Source organism: Oxyura jamaicensis, chromosome 4 (genome assembly GCF_011077185.1).
Source record: "Oxyura jamaicensis isolate SHBP4307 breed ruddy duck chromosome 4, BPBGC_Ojam_1.0, whole genome shotgun sequence".
NCBI classification, from domain to species: domain Eukaryota; kingdom Metazoa; phylum Chordata; class Aves; order Anseriformes; family Anatidae; genus Oxyura; species Oxyura jamaicensis.
The window spans coordinates 3,003,148-3,029,994 of NC_048896.1; the positions used below are offsets into that span (position 1 = coordinate 3,003,148).

Here is a 26,847-nt window from a genome sequence, read left to right on the forward strand (position 1 = left end):
CCAGGCCCGTGGCTGGGCATTTTGGTGTGCCAGCTGCACTCCAGTGCTGGTGTTGGTGCGGGTGGACACTGCTGGTAGATACAAGGCTGTTATAAATACATTCTTACTTAGCTGGAAGCACTAATGATGCCTTGGAAACACAATGTTTAGGATGTGTGCGACCCAGGCTTAACTACGAGTATATTAAAAAGCTATCAGAAATACTGGGGTAATGTCCTAGTTCTGACCATGCCACTTTCTGAGGAAACCCAGGAGAGGGGCTCGGCTTCCCCCACAGAACTGGCAACTTTCTGGCTGCTCTGCAAAACTTCCCTCTGTGCTACAGAGGCTGTTGGCCCTCTGAGCTCCTTGCTTGAAGGCTGACCAAGGCGTCCGCCTTGAGCTGGCGCACTGTGCTGGAAGGAAGGTGTCCTACGAAAGCCGTCTGCTCGCAGGCGCGCCTGGGGCGGCGTGCAGGAGGCCCGGCCATATGGACCCGGCCTCCTCCGAGGTACCGGCAGGGCACTGCTGGCAGCCCCGCGCCCGCGAAAGACATCGCTTTCAAACATGAGTAATTGATGGATTGTGTGTAATATGCAAATGGGGATGCATAAATCTCCTGAATGACAGCTTAATTTATGTGAGCCTTTAAGAATGTGGGCTTAGATTTTAATTAAATATCTTCAAAGGCACCCTGACTTATTCAGGTTTTTGGCTGCTGTGTCTATGGGAGTTAAGGAAGGGACAAAATCCAAAATTTAAGCATATTAATTATTGTTTTTCTAACGAATCAATGTTGAACAAAAGTGATATATGTTGATGTGTATATTTTAGGGACTCATAGATAAATGTGGCCATTACCAAATACAAGTGCCATGCGATTTGGCTGAGTTAAAATAATTGGTGCAACTATCTCACTTGCTCCTTTCTGCTTAAAATGAGCAAGTGTCCAAGTGAAAGCCAGTGTAAATGCTTAGTTTAATATGTCAAATTCTAGAGGTACCGTAAACTGCTGAAAACAAGTATTTGCATTACACCAGTTACCTTTGCTGTAGTTGTTACCCCAGCCTTTTAGAGCTACCCGTACTTTTTAGGGCAGTTAGAGGCAAGTCCGTGGCGTGGCTGTCTCAGCAAGTTTGTGGCAGCTGTGGATTAGCTACGTAGATTGGGCACTTGGAGGTACTGGAGCATAAATAGCAGATGCCTAAGGCACTGGTTCTCGAAAGGACAGGTTATCCAGGCCTGGACCCGGAAAATGGCTTCGACCATTTGGTTGCTGAAGTTGCAGACGAGCAATTCAACTGATGTCAGCAGAAGTGCAGGTAGCGCTAGCTCAGTCCGTGTTTCCGTGTCATCTGGATCGAGATGATCGGTCTCAAAGAAGCAAAACCGATGTGATGGGAAGAGGATGACAGAAGAGAGCAAGAGATTTTTGTATGGAATTTAGATGTGTGTAAAAGTCATACATAGACCTTAAAAGTGGCATTGACTTAAAATTCTTTTTAAAAAGAGGCAATTAAGCTAAGCAAAATAACTACTCCCTCTACCTTGATCAACTGTCTAAAATAATAAAGCACAAAATAATGTTACCCCTTTATAAAGAGCTTTCATTTAAACAAGGAAAGCCATGGTAAATAACAAATGTCAACATGAATTTGTAGAATCATGTCCTGAAACACTGCTCGAAACAGATGAAAATGTATGTACTTAAGATTGACATTTTGCTAAACAGTTTTAAAAATGTTTTGTTTTTCCTGGTACTTTGATCTGTTTCTGAATTAAACATATTCATTAAAAATGCACTTATCCACATTGTGCTAGGAAGGCCCAGTAGCACTATGGAAGGCATGGTAGGGAAGGAAGGGAGAACATTTGATACACCTGAGACTTTCTGCTGTGTGCTAGGGATGGTCAGTAATGGTAATTAACGCAGGAAATGAAATTATGGTTGATCACAGTGGAGAAATTTCTTGTGCACCCTTCCACTTTTCACATTCAAACACAGCTTTTCTATATCTTGTCTGTAAACACACAAAAGCAAAAACAGATAATTTGGAGATTAGATATCTATGTATTTTCTAAGTTGCACTAAAAATACTTTTCCAACAGGTATGGTGCCCAATTGGTACTCAAAATTCATCTATAGGATTTCCAGTTTCTTAAATATTCTTTGTGCACTACCTTTACCCCCCAGGTTGGATACTTATAACGAGGCCAGAAGTTCCAGATCTCTGGTTTGGGTCAGGAACTCTTTGGATTTGTCACCTGCATCACCTTCTGCGCAGGCCCCTAGCCCTGATGCAGGGGTAGAGCCAAGTTGTGGTTCAAGTTTAAAATAGGTCAGTTTCCTAAGTTCTGCACAGCTCAGGCATGCTGTGCTTTTTGTTTTTTGGCGCAAGTACTGAACTGCAGCCTCTGGTCAGCTCTGTTCCTGTGCGCCTGTGCTCTGTGCCTGGCGGCTGGAATGATGTTTTGTTATCAGTATTGGAGCTTACGATCTGAAAGCATTGGCTGTTGGGTAAACCATGATAACAGATGACAGAACGAATTTACAGTTGCTGTAATTGTAATATTTTTTAAAGGCAAAAAGTAAACAAAGTCTCTCTCTATGGGCCTTCTGTAGTATTGAGACTTAAGGACCAAGAACTTTTTGGAAAGGGTGTAGTGACTGCAAACAACAGTGAGAGAGATTTCTGAGGTTCAGTAGGGGAATATTTCTGGTATTCAGTAACGATATCTCCCCCTTTTAAGAAAAAACTTGCTGAAGAGAAATGTCACCCTAGTCAGGGATCAGAAGTGCACTTGGAAGGAGTTCAAGAGTTTGAGGAATATTTTCATTAGGTGGTGCAATGCCAAAGTTTAACCATTGGTTAAATTTCTCATTTTGGTAGGTGGGCTTTTGTGATAGTTGTCACTCTTCTTGCAGCCTCTGTTGCATCCTTCTGGATGTAACAGTTTCTTACATTTGGACACTGATGAATAATGTAAGTTAGATATTTTATTACAGCATTATTTAATTATGTTGACCTGTTCCAGTAGATTAATATTTCCTGTAATTATGTCTACATTTAGAGCTCCATCTTTTAAAACTTCACAAACTAAAATTCTGATAAAAATAGCTGTATAGATAACAGTGTAGTACTGAATTCCATTTGTTTCTGGACATTTTTCTAAAAACAAAATAATGTTTTAGATCAAGAGCTATTTTAAATCAGGAGATTGAAAAAGTCCAGAAAAAAAAATAACCCCAAAACACAGAAGGTGATGTTGGTGGAAAATACAAATATATACATATATCTTTATCATATATATATATATGTGTGTAAATTCAAACATAGAAAAGCAAAAAGGCCATTGCATTTTTTTTTTTCTGAACAACTTTGTGTTGATTCTCTCATTTTTAATTTTGTCCAATGTCTTTTTAGTTTGGAAACAGTTTGTGTAAGAGGACTGCTTCTTCGTGAAGCTCTCAGTAAAGTTGAATCCTGATAATTAATGGAAATTTTCGGCTCCTGTACAATCTGATAGGTCAAAATATCTACTAAAAATGCAAATCTTAAAAATATATGGCAAAATTGCTTGGACTTGAATGTGCACATCAGTCATCCATTGTGTATTATGTGGCTGTAGAGGTTGAATCGATGTCCAGTTTCATTTTGCTTGTTTATATCATTGTCAGATGCCCTTGCCTTTCCTTTTCTGATATTTATATAGTATGTGGGTAAAGCTCCTAATAAAGAGTGCAGGCACAAGTGCTCCTCTCTCCCAAAGACTTTCAGAAACGGAGGTCTAATATGTTTAACTGATTCAATCTCAGCATCAATTCATAAAGCAGTTTGCATGTACTGCAGTTAGGTCTACTTGAATAATTTATGATGGTCCAAAGTTTAATTCCATTAAGAAATGCACACAAGGATAATCTTGGAGTTCTTACTTGGTGCGCAGACCTGTAAAGACAATTTCTGTGTCTTCCTCCCAGGAGCTTTGAGGGTTACAGCATTTTATGGGGTCAGTCATGTTCAAGTAAATGATAACATTTCTGTCAAACTGTAGAGAGCTGTGCTTTAGCGGGGATTAAGAGATAACAGCATTTGGGAAACGATGGAAGGGCTCTGTTTTTGAAGTGTGTGATCACAATCAAACTCTAACTGAACACTATTGACTAATAGAAAAGGTGTGATTCGTACACTATTGGAAAGCACTTGTCACTGTTATCAAGTTAAAAATGAGCATGCTGTAGGGAAGTAAGATAATAAAAATGAAGTCCTTTCTACTACTTATTTAGGAAAGCATGTGCTAAGAAATTAAACTAGGAAAAATTCTCAAGGCTTCATATTTTTTCATCTTTGTTTTTCCTAGAAAATGTCTGTCCAATGACAATAAAAATCAATGGATAAATAAAAACGATGAGAACATGGTTACCAAGCACCAAACTTTGAGATCTTATGAAAAAAACTGGGCTTACAATGAATTACTGAAAAAATGTTCTTGTACTTTTTCCCCTGAGATTACAGCAGTGCAACCTAAGCAGAATTTCATCCTAGACAGATTTTATGTGATTTGAAAATAAATGGCTTCTGACGTATTTGAAAAAGAATCAGGTTGTGTACTTTACACTTCTTCTAATGTCAGTTAGTCATGGTAGAGTAATGCTTTAGAATAACTGTGCTCTTTTAAGTATCACTGGAAAATAACCTTTTCACTTAGGTAAGAAATTTATTCTGTTGTTCATATTTGCTTTAGGAAAAGATGTACAATCAAAGCTAGGAAGCAGTAGTGAGTGATACTGAAGGAGAAATTGGAAAATATTCTAGCACTGCTCTTCTCAGAACGTTCTGAGAAGGAAAACCAAATTTGTCATATGTTATTACAAAGTACTGTGTCATGTGCAAAAATCCAGGCCACTCAAGTTCTAAAGCTAAAATACCTCTTCAGGTACTCTGAAATACTGGCCACAAGTACGGAGTGGTGAAATCTTCCCAAAGGCTGTATTTCAAAGCTGTATGATCAGGACAGTGACATTGGAGCCTCTTCATTTCACTTGCCTAACTCAGCCCTAGAAGAGGCCTGTGGGGATCTGGGACATCCTCTGCCTTCATACCATTTCTGATTTAAAAAAAGCAAATTGATCTTCAAAGTGCCACTGGACCAGTGCAAACAGGCAAGCTGTGCATTTTTGCTGATATATTCCAAAACTGCTAAATTTGTTCTTTTATTTTGAACGTTCTTTTCTCATCTCCTATTTCCCACATAGAATACAGAAACGTAATTCTTAATCTGTCATTTTAAATCACCTCTTTCTTATGTTTTAATCATTTTGATTGCTGCGTTTTCAATTCTCTCTAGCTTGGTAATCTTTCTTGTAATTAGGTTGTTTAGAAATACACATGCACTTCCAGGTATAGCTGTACAGGAGCAGATGAGTTAGGGCAATTTCTTCCTTTTCTGACATGATGCTTCCAGGCATGCAGCCCAGCACAAAGTTGGATGTTTTCCTTGCTGTATCACATCTGCCTAATTTGCAATCTCTTAAACGTCCCTCACCTTATTACCATTACAGATGTTGCCTCTCTTTTGGAGAGCTACATTTTCATTAATTTTGCTTTTTTAAAAAAATAAAATTGAATCAATTTAAAGGTTTTTAGTCATTCACGTCTCTTTGAAAGCTTCTCTAATATTTCCATTTTGCTGTCAGTGACGTCTCTTCTGTGATTTTTTTTTTTTAAAGTTTTCTGCTTTCCATTTGGATTGTTTATGATAGCATTAGATTGAGTTAGAGCCAAATCAATTTATTGCTGAATCTTCAAGGTAGCTCCTCTCTATACCATTGTTCACTCCATTTCAGTCCGTGAGTGCTCACATCCATACTAATCTTTTATTAGAGCAAGACACTCTATTAGTTGGTTTTTCTTTTTAAATTATAGTCTAAATGTATTGAATCTTCTTTTTTCTCCCATACATCAATTAATTCTACAAGTCTGTCTTTGCAGAAAGATTTGATTCTGCTTAATGGCAATGCAACTGTGTGCTGTCAGCAGCCTGAGATCATTCTCCTCTTACTTTTTAACTGTTTATCAGAAGCAGAAGTTACTTCTCCAGGTTGGAAACTTCGTGGTGCTTAGGCTGGGACACTAACAGAACGGATTGTCATGCTACCTTATCTGCACTCCTTTGGAAGTATATATATATATATGTATCTATGTATATATATTTCACTAAAACCTATTTTTAAAATAAAGGAAAAAGATTTAATTGACCTGTGAACTAATTACATTGCTTTAACTAAAATATTCATTTATTTTATTATGAAATGATCAGTTAAAAAGACTAAGGGGAAAAAAATCTTGCGGCTGTTGATTTTTGCAGTAAGGGGATAGATTTGTTTTTCTGTATTGCTGATGGGAATTCAAGCTGTCCCCTCATGATCTAAATTGCAGTGCAGAGTGAATTTTTCTGTTCGTAGTTACTTGTCTGTTTGCAAGTCTCTGCAACATAGGCTTTAAAAGATGACCCAAACACCTCTTGACTAGAAACAATGCTTTCCAACTTAGTTTTGTGAGGTCATAATGTCAGAAAATGCTAACTAAAAACCTGCATTATTTTGGTGTCTGTAAGAGAGCAAGTGGTAATTAAGTTTCTGGTGTTTCAGACTGTTCTGATTCTGAAAGTTGCTGATACTACTTATTCTAGTAACACGGAGGAAAGATAGCTATTGCTTATCTTCTGAAACTTACTAAAAAACAACAACAATAAAAAAAACCCTAACTCCTAAAACTCTTAAATTTCAAGGGAAGAAATGTATATCTAAAATGATAGAATTTGGTAATAGTGGGACACATGATTTAAACCATGTGAACAATAGCAGTCCAGGTGACCATCACTGTGGAATTACTTTAAGCAGCTGAGTTTATTGTCAAATTTGACAGTTTATTATGTGATATTTGGTAATTCTCCTGAGTTAACTATTCTCAAGCAGAGAATACTAGAAACATAACTACTTTATGGTACTACAGCCTGGGTGTCCGATAATGCAGCTGGTTCATTTTCAAATACTGGAGACTTCTTAGCTAATTTTCTGCAGCTTTAAAAACTATCGTAGTATTTTCTGGAATAAAGCTAAGTTGGAAATTCTGTCAGCCATTTATTCCAAGGCGATTACACCAATTTGAGAATGTCAACAATTACACAGAACTCATTCTTAATTAGTAAAAGGGAAGCACCTGTATTTTTAAAGGAAGAGACTCCAGGATTAGACTGTACAAATTTAAGTCGTAACAAAAGACAAAAATGAGCATATTATTCGTCCTTGGGGAAAATCAGTCACTGGATGGGATCAGTTCATGGGGAAGAAAATGCAACAAATAGTTCTTTTTGCACATGCTATCTCTATGTTTTTGTACTGATGCATATCAGCAATGATGTTTACAGCTCCTTTGCCTGTCCAGCAGCAAAATAAAAGAATTGAGAGCACTTTGGATGGTTAGACAGACCTGTAAAACCCTCACTTTTATATCTCAAATTTTCCACTTGACACATCATTCCAGACTGAAAATGTGACTTTTTGTTTTCTTTAAATCATTTTCTTTAAACCACCATCTGGTTGAGGCATTAAAATAGGCAATATTACTCTTACAGTTTTCTTAAGGACCTTTCTTTTGATGTTAATTACAAAAAGATTTCGGAAGATTATTCTTGGTAACAGACCTAAGGTGAAAACCTGCTGTTTTAATGTGTAAATTATAATGTGTGCGGTTGCGAAGAGTGGTTTTGTGATTGCTCAGGTAAGCGCAAGAATCTAAAAGAGCTGTCAAAGAGTTTGCACTCTTAAGGGGCTAATGTTCATTTAAAGGCAACTCGTAATATGCTGTGCCTGAAGGCTAAATGAGTAGTTTAATTTAAACACAATCGCTAACTTTGTAGAAGACAGATAAAGGAAACAATTGTTCCTCAAACAAAGTTAGCAAAATGCAAAAAGCAGCCTCACTTTGATGCCTGTTTAAAATCATTAATTTTCCTGTAAGTTAATGTAAATCAAGGATTAAACAGAAACTGTTACCGTCTGACCCTTATAAACTAAACTTCTGTGTGGCTCATCTATTTGAAGTCAAATCTATCCATACATCTAAACAGGAAACTGAATGAAAACATTTTTTCTTTCAATTTCCTATATCCTGCAAACTTTTTCAAAAACTATTTCCTTTTTAAATTTAGTCTGCATGCTTCTAAATCATTTTTTTTCCTCTGTAGTTTTGTAAACTTCTCACCAGTTACTCTAGGGAGTGCCATAAGCGGGTGCCCCTTGGGCACTGTATTTTATCCTTCTGTAAATGTTTCTGATGGTACTTATGCTTGCAAAGGGGTCTAGGACTCTGGGAGGGATCCAGGCTTGCGTTTCATCTTGTAGAGAGCATGCAGGTATCAGAACTGTGATCGGGTGGACTTTGTGACTGCTTTGTAAGTGGCAAACACGGGAGGTTCAGGATTACAATTTCTACCTGCAGTTCAGAGTGATTTTCACCCTGCTGGGCTCAATTTATCTGTCTGTAATGACAATCTCTAGAAAATACTTTGAGCTCAACAGGTGCAATTACTATATATCAGATTATTACTATTATTTATCTGCTGCAAGGGTAAGTTACATCACAGCTCTGTTGCGAATCACTTAGGTTGAGGATTGCTCACAACTTTCTGAGGCTTGTTTTCTCCCTTTGGCCTCCAAAGTGCTTGTTCACTGACTGAAATCTGGCGAAGCACGTTTCATGCAAACCAGCGGGAGGTATGCAGGGCTCCTAGGCTGTGGGCAGTGGTGCTCAGTTTATAGCTGTACACAGCCGTTTGGGTTGCTCACTGCTGTTCCTGTTCTCTGCTTGCGTGGCTGTAGAAACAAAAAGAGGGGAAGTTGTAAATGGCTTTTGTTATCACCCCCACACAATAATTCTGAGATATGTGCCTGTGCAGTCCTAGCGTGAAGGGTGCACCTGGATCTTCGACTGTTGTGGTACCAGTGGTTCTTGTGCCATGTTGGCTGTGGAAAATGCAGTCCCACATCTGTGTGCACCTAACTTAATACATTTCTGAAGAATCCCGTGTCCACTGTTCGGCAACATAATTAATCCTGCAGAAAAATGTCCCTCCCTAAAGGAACAGTGTATTCAATGTGAGAGATGTAGTGCATGAGCAGTAGTATGCAAGCTTTTTCTTAAAGACACGATGATAAGGAAGATGCTAGGACAGCAAACTCCTGCCATTGACAAAGGAGCATCTATTACAGAATGTGGACAGGAAAATGTAGAGAAGCTTTTGGGGCCCTAATAGTTGGCACTTCATTGTATGCTTTTGGTAGGAAATTTGTCAATTTGTGACTTAATACAGTGGCTACGTGTTTCCTATTTTTTCTGTCTGTAGTTCACCAGATTTCAGTTAGTTAATAAGCACGTTGGAGGGCAGCGGGAGAAAGCAAGCCTCAGAACGCTGGAACTGGCACTTGTCAAACATACAGCATAGAAACAACATTTAGCACGTCAGACCTGTCACCTCTGAAAAAAAAATGCCTTTTTTTTTCTTGTAGCAGTTGATTAAATAAAAGTTGTATTAATCTGCATCTTTGTTACCACGTAAGATCTGTGCAGCTCTGGGACTGGTCCTGTGGAAGAGGATATCAAACTTATTCTGCTTAGCAGGATAAATGATTGCAGTGCTAATGCATGATGCACTTGCACTGAAAGAAGAAAAAAGGGATTCTTTTAATGATTTCAAGTGTAGCAAGATAGGGCTTAAATGAATTGGGGTCTGGCCAGATAATTTTGGTGATGTTAAAACACTGGCCACAGCAATAATTACAACATATGAATACAAAAGAAGCTTTATTTATACTTTACTTTTTCTTTCATGTTTCCAATCATAAAAATGTATTTATCTTATTAGAAAAGAAAAATTTTATTTGGAGTGCTCTGCATGCTGGGAGGCATTAAGTATTTCCTTTTCATTAGGGGAAACGTGTCACAAGCATTTAACTCAGATAAAAATAAATGAAAATAAAACTAATTTAATTTTAGATTTTTTTTTATTATTATTTGTTGAACAACTGTTGTTTTAAAATGGATAGCCTGCTGAGAAAGAAACAAAGCCACTTCAACAAAGCAGGAAATCAATAACCACAAGAAAGCCTAAAGAAAATTAATGCATACAGTGTGAGCAAGTGACATATTTTTTTTCTGGTGTAAGAGTGGTAATAATAGAAGGCACATGGAGTGGATGAAAAGCATGGTAGAAATATACACAGAAAAGATGTGCTCCCTATTTCTATTTATAAATAATGACCTCTGTGTTACAGTATTTAAACTTTGAAGGGGCTAGATGGTGGTTTTCTTCCTGATTTCCCCACCCCCTAGTCCTAGGTAAATATTTATGCTTGCAAAATTTAGTAGGCTGGCAGCCATGGAAATGTATGTCTTTCATTTATCTCCAGGAAATCTGGTTACAAACACTCTTTTACTTGATTTCTCTCGGTCTTTTTCAACAGCTTTTTAAAAAAACATTTTTACTAAGAAACAGTGTATTGAGCAGATGATGTATGTTTGTTCTATTGAAGTCGGTGGCAAGACTATATTTGCCTGTAGTAGGAGTGGGACTGTACTTACACAGTCTCTTGCCATACAAACCAACACACGTTTCATATTTTCTGTCTTCTTGAAGCCAAGCTAAATGTTGTTTGTTTGTGCTGAGGGAGGAGGAAGTAGATGCTGGTAGGTTAGTATAGTGCATACCTCTGGGCAGAGACAAACTGCTCAGACTGAAGGGAGATCTTTTTAAAAAGTCAACAGCAGGCATGACTTCTGTGATAAACGATTGTATCTAATCTAGGAAATATTTTATTTCAGGAAATCCCTGAACCTGTGAATAACTTATGTGCCTTTTCAGTGCCCTGAACTTACTTTGGCTTTTCCTGTAGTTCGTTTCTTGCAGATTTTCTCATCATGTATGACAGGGCCTCGATGATTTCGGAAGGTGCATTTGCAAAATGACATTGTGTTTCTCTGTCAATGGCAAAGCAGCTGCAGCTGTGGTGAGAAGGGTCGTGGGTGTGGGTTACGTCTCTAGGGAGCTGTCAATAGAAAAGCAGACAAGCTTTTGGTCACAAAGTACTTCAAGTCGCGTAGCCAAATCAGTATTATTCAAAGCTAACTACGAGCTGAGAATAATTATTCTCACTCGGATTAGATATGCATCTGTTAGACCACCTGGGAGAAAAAGGGTAAATGGTCCTGGTGGAGCAGAGGGAATGTTAGCAAAAGGGAAAGAGCAAGGCTGTAATGTTGGGGATGGAGCGGGACCTGCTGCGTACACAGCGCAGCAGGGGGAGGTCGGGCAGGAATCCCCTGTCATGAAACCAGTGACTTTACTGAATCTGTGTTTTTGGTGCCCAGCTGAGTTACAGACCCTAGCTGAAATGTACTCCTTGTCATATAATGAACTCTGAGGCTGGCCTGACTCAGAATCGAAGGGTGCAGCATGGTGGTCACATTCATTTCAATCATCTGCTATTATAAAGAGTTTCAATCAGGTAAAGTTTGTGTGTGTGTCTCTGCGTGTGCACGTGCACACGTGCAAAATATGGCAATTTTCTAGCATTACTGCAGGTTAAGTCTTGCTTAACATAATTGATATTGCTACTTTTTTTTTTTTTTTTTTTTTTTTTCTTTTTTAAGGTAACAGAGGAAATTCAGTGATAAAGCTGTTGTATATGAAGGTGTTTATATGTATACTCCTCTCCTGCCTCTGCTCAGCCCCCTTTGCTGACCCACACGCTGTTACAGCAGCTGCAGTCCTGGTGGCATCTTCTTCGAGCAAGTTCCAAGCCTCTTCACTAGCCATGTGGCATTATTGAGATAAATGGTGCAAATGAAGTTTACTAGCATATTATTTTAATCAGGGTTTTGGCAGTTTAAAAATCACCTTGGAGGGCAAGGTTCCTGACATCTTTTGGGGAGTTTTTAACTTCAGGGGCTATTTTTTAGATTGCAAGCTCCGTTCCTAAACTTGTTCCTAAAGTCAGAACCTTTGAAGTCCAGAGACTTACTGAGATAATACCTACCAGTCACCATAATGGCTTTTCTTAACCATCCTGTTACTGTTTTAAAAAACTGCTCTTTTATTCTGCACTGTTTAGGCATTTACTTTGTAATAATTATATTAAGAACTTTTCCATCCAGAAAACAATCATTACAGGTACTTCCCTTAAATTAATTGCCACATTAGAATTTGAAAGGACAAATGAAGATCTCCTCTTCAGAGTTGTTTTTGGTTGGTTGGTCAGTGTACTTATCTGAGAATCATATGTTTGAATATCCCTAATACAAGCAGAGGCATTACTGTGTACCATAGTGATAGTTTTTAATGACATTTGATGTGAATATTTGATGGACTAGCTGCAGAATTTACTGTTAAACATTTCTAAAGATGTTATTTGTTTGGTCTAGCTCCATGCATATGGAGAAACTTTCTGTTGAGTGCATTCTTCAGAAGAGGGGGAAAAGGCAAGCAAATACATGGTGGCTGAAAAAGAACCTTCGTGATACAGTAACGATGGCTGATTTTTGGTAGTATGCATGATCGATTATTGGAAAAAATAATAATGCAGCGGATAATCCATCACTTGAGGCCTTAACATGAAAACTAGATGGCCCTCTGAAAATAACGCTCTAGTTAGTCCTCAAAGTGCGAGCCTGAATCAGGATTGCACTCTCAGGAAGGACTGGGTTTATGATTTTAGCTTTCAGGAGAGTAGTCCTTGTAAGTCTCTGAAAACAAAAAGAGAATCGTGGCTAAGAAGTGACTGGAAGATCTGAGAGGGGAATTACACTGGTGTGGGTCCTTCTTGCCACAGAGCTATCCAACAAAAAACCTTCTGCAGGCACGTGAAGGGGCACGAGGAGAGGTAGCTGGGTTCTGAGAACATCCCTATGAATTCACACAGTAGCAAAGATTGTCCTTCAGATGTGAGCAGGTAGTTCTGTATCTGGAGACCTTGCCAGATGCCTGTACATAGGAAGCTATGCATAGTTTAACCGTGAACTGAAGGAACAGCATTCCATGTGTGCAGATACAGAAGGAGCACAGTACCCAGTGCAGTTGCATACTGGGGCCATCTCGGCAGCGCCTTCCCCCTCTGCTTTGAGGGTTTTATGGGCAGGTAGGGCTCCCGTGAGTAGGGCTGTTCAAATGGGGCTCAGTATACCCGGCTGGTCCTAGTAACATCTTATGATAACGGGGAGATTCTAAAGATAAATGTAATGGGAATTTTGAAAATTTTGTTTCTGCCCTTTCTGTATTTTCATGGTCCTAAAGGTTTGTGTTTCGTTGATTAAAAATACTTTTTTCTTTTGTACATTTGCAGTAGAAATAGTAACCTTGTTTATCTCAGTAGCCAGCAAGTTAATTGAATATGGCCACAAAATCTGGAAATGTGAAGCAATGTGGTACTTACCTATATTGCCTGTTTAATTTCACACTGTTCCAGGACCACCAGCTAACTAAAGGAGATTTTCCTTGTTGTAAAGGTTAACCTTCAGATGTTTCCTTCTGGATATAATCACAGAGGCTCGTTTTGATTGCTGTGAACAATTCTTCTTTTCAACATCGATATAGGTGCAAAGGGTGCTATAGAGGACTATTTCGATGTTCTTTCATTTGTTATTCTTTGAAAGTTGAATTTCTATTTTCTAAGCCTGAAGTTTGAAGAGTCTTTGCAAAATTGTGAGCACACTGAACCTTGTAATGCAGAGATTAAAAACAGTTAAAGCAAGAATAGTTTCCCATTGCATCAGAGTTGAATTGCTATAAAAAAAATTGTACTGCTACACTACAATATACCACTGTTATGGAATTAGCTATCATCTTATGTGGGTTATTTGTTACAGAGTGCTGTAAATAAGTCAAGTGCTTCCTATTAGATTTTTGTCTATAGATAATGGGCTTAAACAGTCACATTTTTTACAAGCTTTATTGAATTGAATCTTAAGGAGATACAGCTCAGTGGAAAACAGCAGTATTTCAAAAACCTTTCTTTATAATGTTCCCCTAAATTGGCATTGAATTCAGATACAGGTCAAAAGTAAAACTTGTAAGGATCTTATATAATTCAGACATATATGACAAATCATGAATGTTTGTGATAGATGATGATTCCTTGCTTTGAAAGTATCCTTGTAAATATTTGTAGAAGTATGTATGTAGAAACTATAATGTAGTGCTTGAAAAAATAGGTGCTAAGTTAACTCAGATGAAAGTGGATTTATAGCTCTTGAGTGTAACAGCGTATCTTTGTACTGGGTTGGACTGTGCAACACAGTATGTGAGGTTGGAGGGGAGCTGTGTTTGCTCCCATGCCATCCTCAGTTCCTGCCTTCACATCCATTCACATCAGTGCTGGGCTTCCAACCTACAGCTGAAATAATTTTAACCACATTTGTAAGGGGGCTTCCTCTTACAGAATGGAAATTGCATACTAATAATGCCTATAATTTCCAGTGGTTCACAGCTCTCACTGGATTCAAAATACACTAGTGTTAGCTGAGTAGCAAGGTTGGGGTTTGCAAAGCTCATTATCATTATGTACTTGGCAGTATCTCTGAGGTATCTGGCACTTTCACATTTGGTTTAGCTGGACATCTTGGGTGAGTATTGTTTTGAAAACAAATCTGGAATTGAAATTTGTGGTTCTGGGTATATAGTTTGTGGCATGATTCCAGCACAGACAGGCTCTATCCTGCTAGGCGTAGTCTAGGTGGAGAGGGCAACAGTAGCAGTAAAAAAACACAGCAGCAGGAACTTTGTCCCACTGGGTATGATCTCAAGTTGCAAAGTGAACTGTAGTTTGTCTGTGCACTGCATCTTGACTGATACAGTTACTAATTTAATGTATTTATATTAAATTAGTGTGTGTATATGTACACGTGCTGTAGTCACGCTTTCAATTTCATTACTGACATACTCTTTAATTGAGCTGGTGCGGTGTGTTATAGGCCTTCCATCTTGTGTACAGCTGTGAATCACCACAGTTTTGAGATTTGGTGATACATTCCCCATTTTCATGTGACAAGTGTTATTTGACAGGGAAAAATTAATAGCAGGAATGCTGAAGCACTTTTTATATTGTCAGGCACAGTCATAAGTAAATCAGAAAGAGTTACTCGAAGTTTTAAATCTGAAAGAACCAAATACCCTTTTGGGCTTAAAACTTTGAAATGCCTGACTAAAGAAAAAAGTTTAACTGCTTATTTCTGAAGGAAGAACTAATTACCTGTTCTCTAATACAGCTGAAAAATAATAGCATTTGAATACTAGGAATTAAGATAAATGTTCTGACTTAAAACAGAAGTTCTAAATAACGCAATCAGTAAATAACCAAAAGTCCTGTAGACCAGGGTGGGAATAAGACTTGGAATAGCTTTACAAAGAATGTTATCAAGGTATTGACTCTTTCAGTCTTATATTTTTAGGAAAGTTCTCTAGCAGGACTTTTAAATATATCTAGTTAGATAGTTAGAGGATGCTCATTTAAATTCTGTATTTAAATGTAATACAGTTTAAAACAGGTAGTCCTGAATTTGTGATCTTTTCTTAAGTGCTACATAATAGACTACATTGAGATATTTGAAGAGATGATGTTTTGCCAAAAAAATAGTTTAACTAAAATCTAGATCAATTTATATTTCTCTATGCTCATCCAATATTTTTCCAAATAGCTTTATTGGGGATGTTTTTGTGGATCAGACCCATATTAGTTTTTTAAAATAAAATTGAAATCTTGTATTTATTCTGTACCTGAAGACCCCTTAACGTAGTAGGCAAAGAAAGGCCCGTCCTGTCTCATACTGTAACTAAACTAAAAGCCAAAGATAAGTCCTAATGATAATTCTCATTCACATTTACTGCAGAAGGAGACTTCTGCTTTTGCACTTCTCAAAATACTTGGTACAGTTGGTACTCAGTTACTTATTTATGGGAAATTTAGATGTCAACTAATTGGAGAATCTCAGCAGCAGTCAGCTGTGAAACTTAGGGGAGAAACAAACAAACAAAAAACCAACAAACCAACACTCTTCAGTCTTTCCTGGCCCTTTCTAGTAAAGAAAACTTAGAAGTGTGATTTTAGAAAATTAAGATTACAAAAGAAAAAAAGAAAAAAATGTGCAAAATGGAACTTAGAAAACATTTGCATTTTATTTATTCTCATTGATTGGTCATGGTTTGTGAACATTTGGGGTTAGAAGTACTGTAACTAGGTCAAGTAAATGAAGTATAAAATAGCTTCACAGTTATACTTTCTGTCAGGTGAGTAGTCAACCCTTAAATTGTCTGTTCCATCACCTTTCTCTCTTTGACAAAGAAAAAATTTAATGAATCTTTATCAAGAAAATGTCAACACTGGTATTAATAATAGGAGATATATTTGGACTCACTTGTGGAAAATGTGGACACCGAGAATTTGCTGTGGGCTAAAAAAGGCAGAATAAAGCACAATGCATTGCATCTCCTCTTCTGGGCAGGTGGCTTTCTCAGGCTTGTTAGGGAAGCCAGTGCTCCCAGGAGGTATGAGGTGTAGCTTGGCATCTTAGTAGATGTAATAAATATAAAGCCAGATTTAAATATAAATTAGTAATAAATATAAAGCCAGATTTCAGAAGGTTTTGGAACAGAAGGTTTCTCTGCTCCCCAGAAGCACTTGAGGGAGGCGCAGAGTAAAGGGACTTGGTTTGCCAGTCACCTGGCTTGTTGTCCAGGGGAACCAACTTGCTGCTGTTTGGTGTCTCACCTTAATTGCATGTATGTGTCTGCCAAGTGTAATACCGTCTGTAAGTCCTTTCCAATTTGTAGAGCATCACAGACATGGAAATGTTGGGATGAGCAGCCTGCCCTCCCTGTGCTCTTCCTTACTGTACCTTTCTGGCCTGGTGTGGAGGCAGTGCCCTGAGCTGGTCGTCACAGCCTGTGAGTGCCCGTCCCGCATTTAAAACTCATATTTTAAAACACTTTATTGCATAATATGACCTATAATAATATTAACCAAGACAGCGTGCTTCTCTTTTTGGAAGCAAGTGTCATTCCTTGCTTATGGCATTAGGTACATTTTGTTTTTGTCTCACTTGTGGTAAATAATTTAGAACAATTTTCTGAATATTTATAGATAATATTTATTAACATCGGGGTTGGAAGGCTCCATGTCAAGTGCATTGAACTTGACCATCCCATTTCTAACCAGTACATCCTACCTGACTCGTACTGACAGGAACTGACCACTTTGAATTCAGTAATCTGTTTTATTTATTTATTTATTATTATTATAGTAATTTTTAAACAGTGTCACTTGACTTTCTCTTAAGCAAACTAAAAAAACATGCTTCTCATGAAAATGCAATTTCAAAAACAACCGTACTGGAAAACCATGCTGAGATGTTTGCTGTGAGTTCAGATCAAACTGAAGTATGGGGGCTGCTTTCAGTCTGCTTCAAGGGCTTCAGTAACTGTTTATTTGATGAATATATATATATATGTTTATTAATCTTAAAGAGAGCATCAAGGTGGCAGGGTTTTGAAGCACACTGGAGAACAGCATTAGGATGCAAAGTGATCTTGAGAAAATGTAAAGGTTCTCTTAAATGTTTCAGTTCGATAAGGACAAATGCAGTTCAAGAGAAAGCTAAAGAGGGTCAAGTTATACTGTTTTAAATTATAATTTGGGTATTAGCCATGTACCTGCGCTATCTGTAGCATATGCGTAGGGAGTGAAGATCATGAAGGTATAAACACTAATTTTATAAATTCCATCAGTATGTATGAAAACCTCACAATGGCAAAATATAACAAGTTCTCAAAAATACAAAGTGTGTCTATGTCTGCTGAGCTGATAACAAAAAGTACCTTGCTCAAGTGAAACAAAGGAAAACTAGGTTAGATGTCACCCCCCCTTCCCCCCACAAAACTGTCCTGGTAGGAAGGCCAGCTTGAGCACTGGCGTGGATTGCCTAGGGATGTCATGAAACCTCCAGCACCGAGTGTTTGCAGAGGCAGGCTAGACCAGCATTTGTCAGGAATGATTTGAGTGTTCTTGATCCTGCCTTGGGGCAGAGGTAGGGAGAGCAGGTGACCTCCTGACGCCCATTTCAGCTTTATGAGTCTTTGAGTGAACCCAGCAATACTGACACCCCAAAGGCTGGTGCCACTTCTCTTGCATTTCACTGTTGCTTCATAGTCTGTAGAGTCTGACTGATGGCTTCTGTCATATCCCAATGCATTACAGCAATGTATAACTGCTGAATTTATGTATTTAGCAAAAAAAAAAAAAAAAAAAAAAAAAGATATCCAGTTGGATGTGTGGTGGTTTAGTTTGTTTCTGCCGTGTTGTATTCTCCAGCATCCCTTCTTGGCAGGGGCATTGCCTCCAAGATGATTCAGATCTATGTTGGATTTTCTCTAAACTGTGATTTTTCGGAAGTACTCGATGATACTGTGCAACTTTACATTGTTAATGGTAAAGTTGATAAGAATGCAATATTCCACTTTAATCCCATCTCTAAAAAATTCAGTGGCATAAAGGAATCTTTTTTTTCTTTATGTAACAGTAACACCAATTCATAATGATATGGAACTCCCCAGTTTCCTTCTGTCCGTTGAAGGGAGAAAGGAGCACTGAGCCCCATGGGAGATGAGTGGCAGCTCGCCTCATGCCACCATGGGCACTGTTTTATGAGAGGACCAGGTTCTAGTTATCAGCTTGAACAACTTCATGTATGATTAATTTTAATTGCCCATTTTGCATGGATGACTTTTTTCCTCCTGGTGAATTGGCTCTTGTTGCCTTTGATCTGGCTGGTGATCCAATGTCCTGCATTGGTAGACAAGTGATCAGTTTGCCAGCGCTGAGAGGAGACAGAATCAGGTTGCTGCGAGGTCAGAGTTTGCTTCTCTTCTTAAACACTGAAAGGTCAAGTAGAGTTTAACTACAATTGGCATCTTTGAAATGCTGTAATAAATGCCAAAGCAAGGAGATTATTTTTAATCCATGCTACAAGTAAAATCTTACGGTAATAAAAGGAAATAACTTAAACTCAAATTATAAAGAATGTTATGTTTATTGATAAAGACTTCAAAGAGTACCTTTCATCGTCTTTGAGGAAAGCAAAGTTGTAATTTGTGGTTCCTGTTTAAATTTCAGAAAAGCAACTAAGGTTGTTTTGGCTTTTGGTTTACTTGTAACCACATGCACCAGTTACTGCCACTGTTATCGGGGCAATTTACACAACGCGTGATACAGTACTTCTGTATTTCTCCTTTAAACCTAATAAAATACATTGCTATTGAAGAAATGATGAGTGATGAGAGCCTTCTAAATCACAAGTATAGCATACTTTTATACCAAATAGCTCAAGTCTCATGGAATCAATAATTAATTTATTAACTGCATATCTTTTGAAAAAACAAAATCAGCAGTCCTTGCTGACTGTGTACTGCCAATTCATAAATAGTTGACGACAAAAATGAAAAGTGTAATGGTAAAATTCAAATCTTAACGATCAAAGTATTGGATACCTCATCTATCACAACTTGGAATAAATATATCACAGAATGTGTCATATTTCATTGACACTGCAAGACATAATGCTTTCCCTTGTTATCTAGCTAACTGCCAACTCTACAAAGTTTATAGGCTGCTAAGATAATGTGCTGGTGGTAATCCACTTCAGTTGCAGAAATATGAAGTACTGTTGAAATATATTTCTACTTGGTTTATTCTTTGCTCTCAAGAGGATAGGATACTATTTCAGTTCCTCTAAAGAAGCCCAGAGAATGAAAAGAAGAAATCAGGATAAATTATGCTAAATGGTGGACTAGACCCCAGAGGAAATCATGCTTCTGTGGTACAGTATTCCTCCATTTATCTTACAAATGTTACATCTAATGTTAATTTTGTAAAGGGAAAGCATTCAAAGATTCATCTGATTCTTTTAATAATAGTTTTAATGTTACAGTGTTATTTGTCAAACTCATCCCATCATAATTTACTTTTTCAGTTGTGACAGACCATTCATACAGAAAATATGTTGGGCTACTAATACATAACATTTTATTTCACAAAACACAAATAACCTAGTAATTAAACTCCAAAACTTAACAAATAATTGCCAGCAAGCAATTACCATTCAATTAAAGAGTAATTACATGGTTATTTGTGCCCTGTAAAATAAAGCATTACTGAAATCAGTAACGCAATCAATATTTTAGCAGAAACAGGATGCTGCAGTGATGGACCTTTCAACCTGTGCTGATTAAATTGTCATCCAAATAACAGTTTCCTAGTTAAATCACCACATGTTTATTTGTCTTGATTAATATGCAAATTCACTTCTGATTCTAGTAAATCTCCTCTATTTGAAAGCACAAAAGTAAAGTACTATCATACATCAACAGTGATGTGCTGTATGTTTCCACTGATTAATTATATTTTACAAAGTGTTGATCAATTTGTGCATTTTAAAAACATAGTTGTCTATAATGAGAGTAAAATCGAGTTATGGGAGATGGAGCTGATCAGTAACTTTAAGAAAATCACAAAGATAGCCTTATTCTGTGTTTTGGTACAAACTAAAAATCCTTGGGATACTTAAGGAATATATAAACCTTTGAGAGGAAAACCAGTAACGTTGGATCTCAACATACATGGAAACGAAAGGAAGAAACAGACACTAATAAATGATTTCTCGCCTTTTTATTTTATATATATTTAACTGTCAAATATACTGGTTAAAATGTAATTTATTTTCTGACAAATTTCATTCCAAGCACAAATCAGAAATGAGCAATATTAAGATAATGTTGTCCCAGTAGTTCATTGTTCTCTTTCAGATTTAGAGCCTTTTTGGCAGGGGAGGGAGGATGACAAAAACTAAATAACCATAGCCTGAACACAGGTTAAAACCCCAAACTTCCATTCATCTCAAGGCAAGTAATTAATGACACAAGTTTTTTTTTTTTTTTTTTTCTTTTTGTGGTGTTTTTTATTTTTTAGAGATAGCAGTAGAATTTTAATCAGTATAGACATTGAGCTGGTCTGTTTATTTGCCTTTATCTTATAAAAAATAATATGATTACCAAATATATTAATGGAAGGTGGTATTGTACTTCTCTTTTAGACTTCATGGTCTTGACTTGTGACCATAACTCTTCTACTTTAACAGTAATATATTTTTAAGTGATACCTATAAACTAGCAGTTTCTAATTAATCTTAATTGAGGATTAAGTCATTTTCCATTCTTAAAGACAAATTGATGGCAAATGTAATATTTATGTAGAAATTTTAGAAATTGTTTGAAGCTTATTGTTCAGATTTTTGGTTCTTTTGTTATCAATGAAGAAAACTGCATTTCTTCACTATATATAGCTTTCTTGAATGAGATAGAGGAAAACGTGAAGAAGAAACTGCAATTTTATGTGAATGAGAGTCAGTCAGCCCAGTGTAAGTAGCACCCAGCCTTGAGGTCTTGGTTTAAAAGCCAGCCTTAAGTTAGAGGCAGAGAATTTTGATTTTGTTTGAACAGGTTCAGTTGGGAACAATTAAGTTCAAATTATTATGTACACGACTTTAATTTTAAGATCAGAATCCGTCCCCGGATAGTTGCTGTGTTATAGAAGTATTTGCTAAAGGGGTGTGAGCAGGTTAAAAGTAAGCATTTTTTTCAGAGCCTGTCTTGTTGCAGCAGTGCTTGCCGTGCTGTGGTGCGTAGGATGGAAGTGTGGTCGGGCAGGGATCTGAAGGCCCTGGTCAGGCCTGGGCTGAACTTCTCTCTAGCTGTCTTGTAAAACTTCTTAAGTTCTGGACAATGCATACAGTTCAGTACATAATCACAGGTTGGAGAGTTTCACTTCTGCTTGTAGTTTATGCTGGGAAACATTTAAAGACCTGATGAAGTGAAGCTGCGGGCTGTGATGCTCTGCTCAGAGTCATGAGAGTCATGGAAGGAAACAGTCGTCCATACAATGGCATGACTGGGAGTGAAACTCCTTGCCTCTCCTCCTCTCCCTCTGAAAACCCAAATCATAAATGAAGTGTTTCTTCATCAATTATTTCAAAAACGTTTGATTTTTAGATTTTTTTTAAATTTATTTTTTAGCTTAATATCAAGATACAGAGGTTTCTGCAAAAGATTTGTTGGCATTTGAGCTTGAGAATGCTTTGTAGTTTTCTGGGTTGAGTTCTTCTGCTGGAGAAAGCTGCTAACTTTAGGTGTTTTACCTTTGTACTTTTTTTTTGCAAATTCATTAAGTGCCTACTAAGCACTTGCAGATGCATGTGTGCGCAGTCTTCTGTAAATCCAAATTGTAACAATGCTTTTTTATTTAAAGGCTCTGTAGACAAGCCTAATAGTATCTGGTAGGCAGTATTCTTATGAAGTAAGTGAATGATTTCAGCAGGTGATTTTAATAGAGAACCCATATGTGCATCTAACTTCCTGTGAAACTTGTATGCTCTTATTTTAGGTTTACCTTGTTACAGCCTAGTGAGTCTGGGCTTCTGTAGGAGGCTGTAGTGCATAGCCATCATAGTATGATAAACAACTTAGCATAAAAAAGAAAAGTGAAAAAAAAAATTACTGAATAAAATGAAATACAAAATGGACTAACCTGAACATTAAAAAGAAATGGATGGAATAGTTTCATAGAGATAAAATAATAAACTGAAAAAATGATTTTGTGCTACTTTGATGTACAGTAAAACAAAATAACACTAGCACACTGTGTGAAAAATGAACAGGTTAATGGTACCTCTGTGTAGTGTTGCTGGAAGTTGTCTTCATTTAAACACAGAGTTTGTCTTACATTGATGGAGGGCTTTGCCACTGTAAGTTGATAGAGTGAGGTTTAACTGAAATTTCTTTGTGGACTTGAAGTCATTTTGGAAATGCTCTCTATTCAAACCTCATTCATTGTTGCAGCATAGTTATTTTATACAATGTTTCACTGTATTTTGTCAAATCCTCTATTATTCAACAAAGTAAAATTTGTTTTGATCAAAGAGAAGCTGCAATACTTTTACAAACACTAGGAGGCTGTTATTTTTATTACTTGGCTTGGGAAAGTTGATTCAAATGGTTCTTTGCTCCGTAAATCTGTATTATGATGGCAGCTGTACAGGATGATTTCATGTATGCATACTGATTTAAGGGACAAATGTGATAGCTGAAAATACATAAATGTAATGTCAATATATAGATCTTTAACATTTTGGATTAAAAATCAGAATCGTAATTCGTAAGATGGTCAAGGTATGCTGAGTTTTACTGGGTTGGGCTAACATTCTTGGTTTAACCTTTCTGTAGTAATCAGAAACAAAAGTCAATCCATGAACATAAATAGTCAGGTTTGGGAAAGTTGACTGTTAAATTACTACTGCATCTTCAGAAATAGACTGTTACCTGCTGTGATTCAGAAGGTGGAAATTATTATCATAAAGATGGTGTTGTATTGTAGGTTTCCACTCCTTATCTTTAGGCTGTGTAACTTTTCGGTCTTGGATAGTGCGGGTGCATGGCTTCAGAGCAGTTACTGCTGAGACCCCTCTCCATTCATGACCTGTAAGAAGTGGGAAGCCCTGGATAATGGAAAAGCTTGGCCAGTGTATGGATTGTAGAGGTTCCTGTAGGATTGTAGAGGTTCCTGGCCTTCTTACGGCCAGCCTGGATGGGCAGGCTGAGATGCCTGGTCCGCCCTGAGCTGGCCCATAGCAGTTCCTGGAAAGAGCGCAGCTACATTCATGTGAGCCTGAGCTCATAAATTCTGCTGGACCCAATCTGAATGGCTCTGGTGTCCCTCTAGTCATTGCATCATTAATCTACAACCCCTATAAACCACAGTTTGTTAGATGAGTAATGCATCTAGTTGCATTTTCAAGACTTCACCAACGTGCATGTGAATCTCCTGAGCTCCATTTTGCAGGCAGGAATATTAAGAAAAAATATTAATTATCAAAGCAGTGGTATGGTAGGACTAGAAATATGGACTGCTTTCGTTTTGGTGTTTTAGTGCTGGTAAAATAAATGTTTTCTAGTTTGTGTGACTTTGAACCACGATTGTGTTAACTATAGGTGGTTTTTGGCAGTTTACTGATAGTTCATTTGAAATCTCTACAGTTCTTGTTGGACATTTAATTGACTGGCTTATTTTCCTAGGCAAGAATTTCTAATGTATTTTTGTGTGTTGTTGATGTTCATATGTGTTAGATAAATCAATACCATGGGTAGTAAGCAAATATTTCAAAAATAAAATGTGTTTTCATTTATCTTCTTATTTTATCAGCTCACGACCAGGAAGACCCCCCAAGCGTTCCCTAGGAGTTGCGATACAAGAAAATGCACGTCTTCTGCCCCACGGAGTTCCAGGCCTCTTATCACCAGGACTTATCTCTCCGACAGGTAATAAAATCCATCAGATGATCAGCCTCATCTCTTCATACTGCACAGCAGTTAAAATAAACTAATATTGATCTAACTGCCTTGTCCTTCAGGGCTTTTTCAAGCTTTACCAGAGGTTATATTATTGGATTTTTTGAGTGTTCATGAAAATTCTGTTTTGTTGCTGCAGTGACTGAAATCTAATGGATTTGTAATTTAGGCCTTTATTAATTGTAATTTCCTTACAGGAAATTCCATTAAATGTGTTATTTTAGTAAAAGAAAAAAACATGAGAAAATGAACTATTGTCTCAGAGAGCCCCATAGCATGCATTTCTTCCTTTCAAATGCATGTGTGTTTTAGTTCTCATGGGATATGAACAGCGTGGCTAATGTGTATTGTATTGTAACATCATTAATGTATGCTGGGAAGATAGCAAAATGCTTGTATGAATTGTAGAAGAAACATTCAAAAATCAGATAAGTTCACATTGCCACAGTGGATTCTATTTTAATAATCTGCATTAAATATCTTACTATGAAAAATAGCAGAAAAACATGTGAAATAATAAGCAATCCCTGAACATAATTTAATGCATATTATTTTATTCCACTTCGTTAATTTATTAGTAGAATTTAAATTAAATCTTGTGCTATCTTGATGAGTGTTTTAATTTTTTATTAATTGATGTGTGCCAAAGACAAGTAAGTTTCTTTTGGTAATAAAATCAATAGGATACAGCTATATGAGCTGACTATATTCCTAAAAGTAATTATTTAACTATTCAAGAGGCTTAGCAATTTTAGGATTACTGTCAAAGTCCAGTCTAAATATATTGTATCTCCATAATAACTAAATTTAGTAAAGTATTTATCAGAATACAAAGTCACAGAGAAATTTACTGGAAAAACAGAATTAAATAAGTGATTTTCAGGGGAATAGTGATTCTGGTCTTGATCTTGCAGATTACTCTGCTTGCAAAACCTGTTGCATTGCGACTGAGTGCCTCAGTGGGTCCCAGTGTTCAGGAAGGCAACAAAGCTGAGATCTTAAATTTCTCCAACAAATCCAAGTGTCGTGAAGATTTCACAGTGAACCAATAGCCCTTATCGCTGTGGAAGTAGACATAAATATTCTTAAGCTGTAGTAGTTAGTATAAGTATAAAGCATTTTACTACACTTAGATGCCACAGTCAAGCTAGTGCAACTTCACACACTGTAAATACGTGTAGCAGGGATTTAAAATTGTGTTTACTCTTGTGAACAGTTAACAAATGAGGTTTTTAGTAGCTCTCATGTTCTTGGCCCAGGAAGTTCATGGATTTGGTATTGTGTTATTACCAGCAGACAGGAAAGGACAAAAGCTGCCTTGTATTGATAACTTTTTGTCAGAAATCCAGAATATTGTGTATTACTTTTCCACCCTGTTTTTTTTTTCAAATAGGACATCAAATTATGCAGATTATTACATTTCTTTGTATTGGGAAATATTTTTGATCTCAGTGCATTGAATATGTATAGTAAAATAGAGTCATAGATGTGTCCCACATCTTAAAAGTATCACAGTGTTTGAGTAAAAAAATGTTGAAATTGAATTTCTAGACTGTTTTATGTTGTTTGGAGTCTGAAGTGATGACTGGGATGTATCCCACCTCATTTAACTTGTGGAGGATTGTGTAAGGAGATTGTCCCCCAGGGGCTGCCCTTCAGCCGAGGCGCAGGGTGGCCACCTTTCTGACCCTATGAGCCCTGTATGAAAATCTTCATGTGACCGAATGCCAAGAGTCGCAGACAATATGCCTCGAGCTGCTGAAAGGCAGTTTTGCAGGCAGCTTGTAGGCAGGAGAAAATGCTTGTTTCCACAGCGTGACAGAGTTGTTAAGGGCCCAGATGAGATGGGTCACTGTCACCAGCCTGTGACAAAGCAGCTTCACACCATTGGCTATATAGTCTCATCACTCAGGAATCGGAGCTCCTGAGTTTTTTATCTTGTTCATGAAGAAAAAACAGTGTAACAAAAGTTGGGGTAAGCACTGGATAAGGAAAGGTGCCACAAGAGCCCCTTGTAAATTCATCTTAAGAAGTTGAAAACTTGATGGAGCACCTGGGATATGAAGCTTCTATTAGCTTTATTTATATCTATTTACACTTAATTACTGATTGCTTTGCTCTGGTTACCCCTCCTCTTTAGTCTTCTGACGATCAAGTGAAGGAGTTTGTGTCCATTCTTGCAGTTGGTTAGATGGAGGTCTCTTGAAGTTGCTGTTCTGGCCACAGAGCTCACCGACCTGTCTGTAGAGGGTAATTGCAGAGTGATGATTAGTAACTTCCTGCAGACTTGAGTGAGCCATCTGTGTTTCCACTCCTTGAAATGTGCTGTTATTTTCATCACCCATTTGGTTTGTGTCAGCTCAGTTTACA

The 26,847-nt window shown here is 37.4% G+C and overlaps 1 protein-coding gene across 2 annotated transcripts in view; it reads left to right on the forward strand.

The window, feature by feature from the left end:
• The window catches only part of DACH2 (dachshund family transcription factor 2), a 288,158-nt gene that overhangs the window by 121,921 nt on the left and 139,390 nt on the right, over positions 1–26,847 (forward strand). For both annotated transcript variants that reach the window (XM_035323846.1, XM_035323847.1), the window contains exon 2: positions 24,332–24,447. In XM_035323846.1, the coding sequence (XP_035179737.1) occupies positions 24,332–24,447 (116 nt within the window). The remainder of the gene's footprint in view (positions 1–24,331; positions 24,448–26,847) is intronic.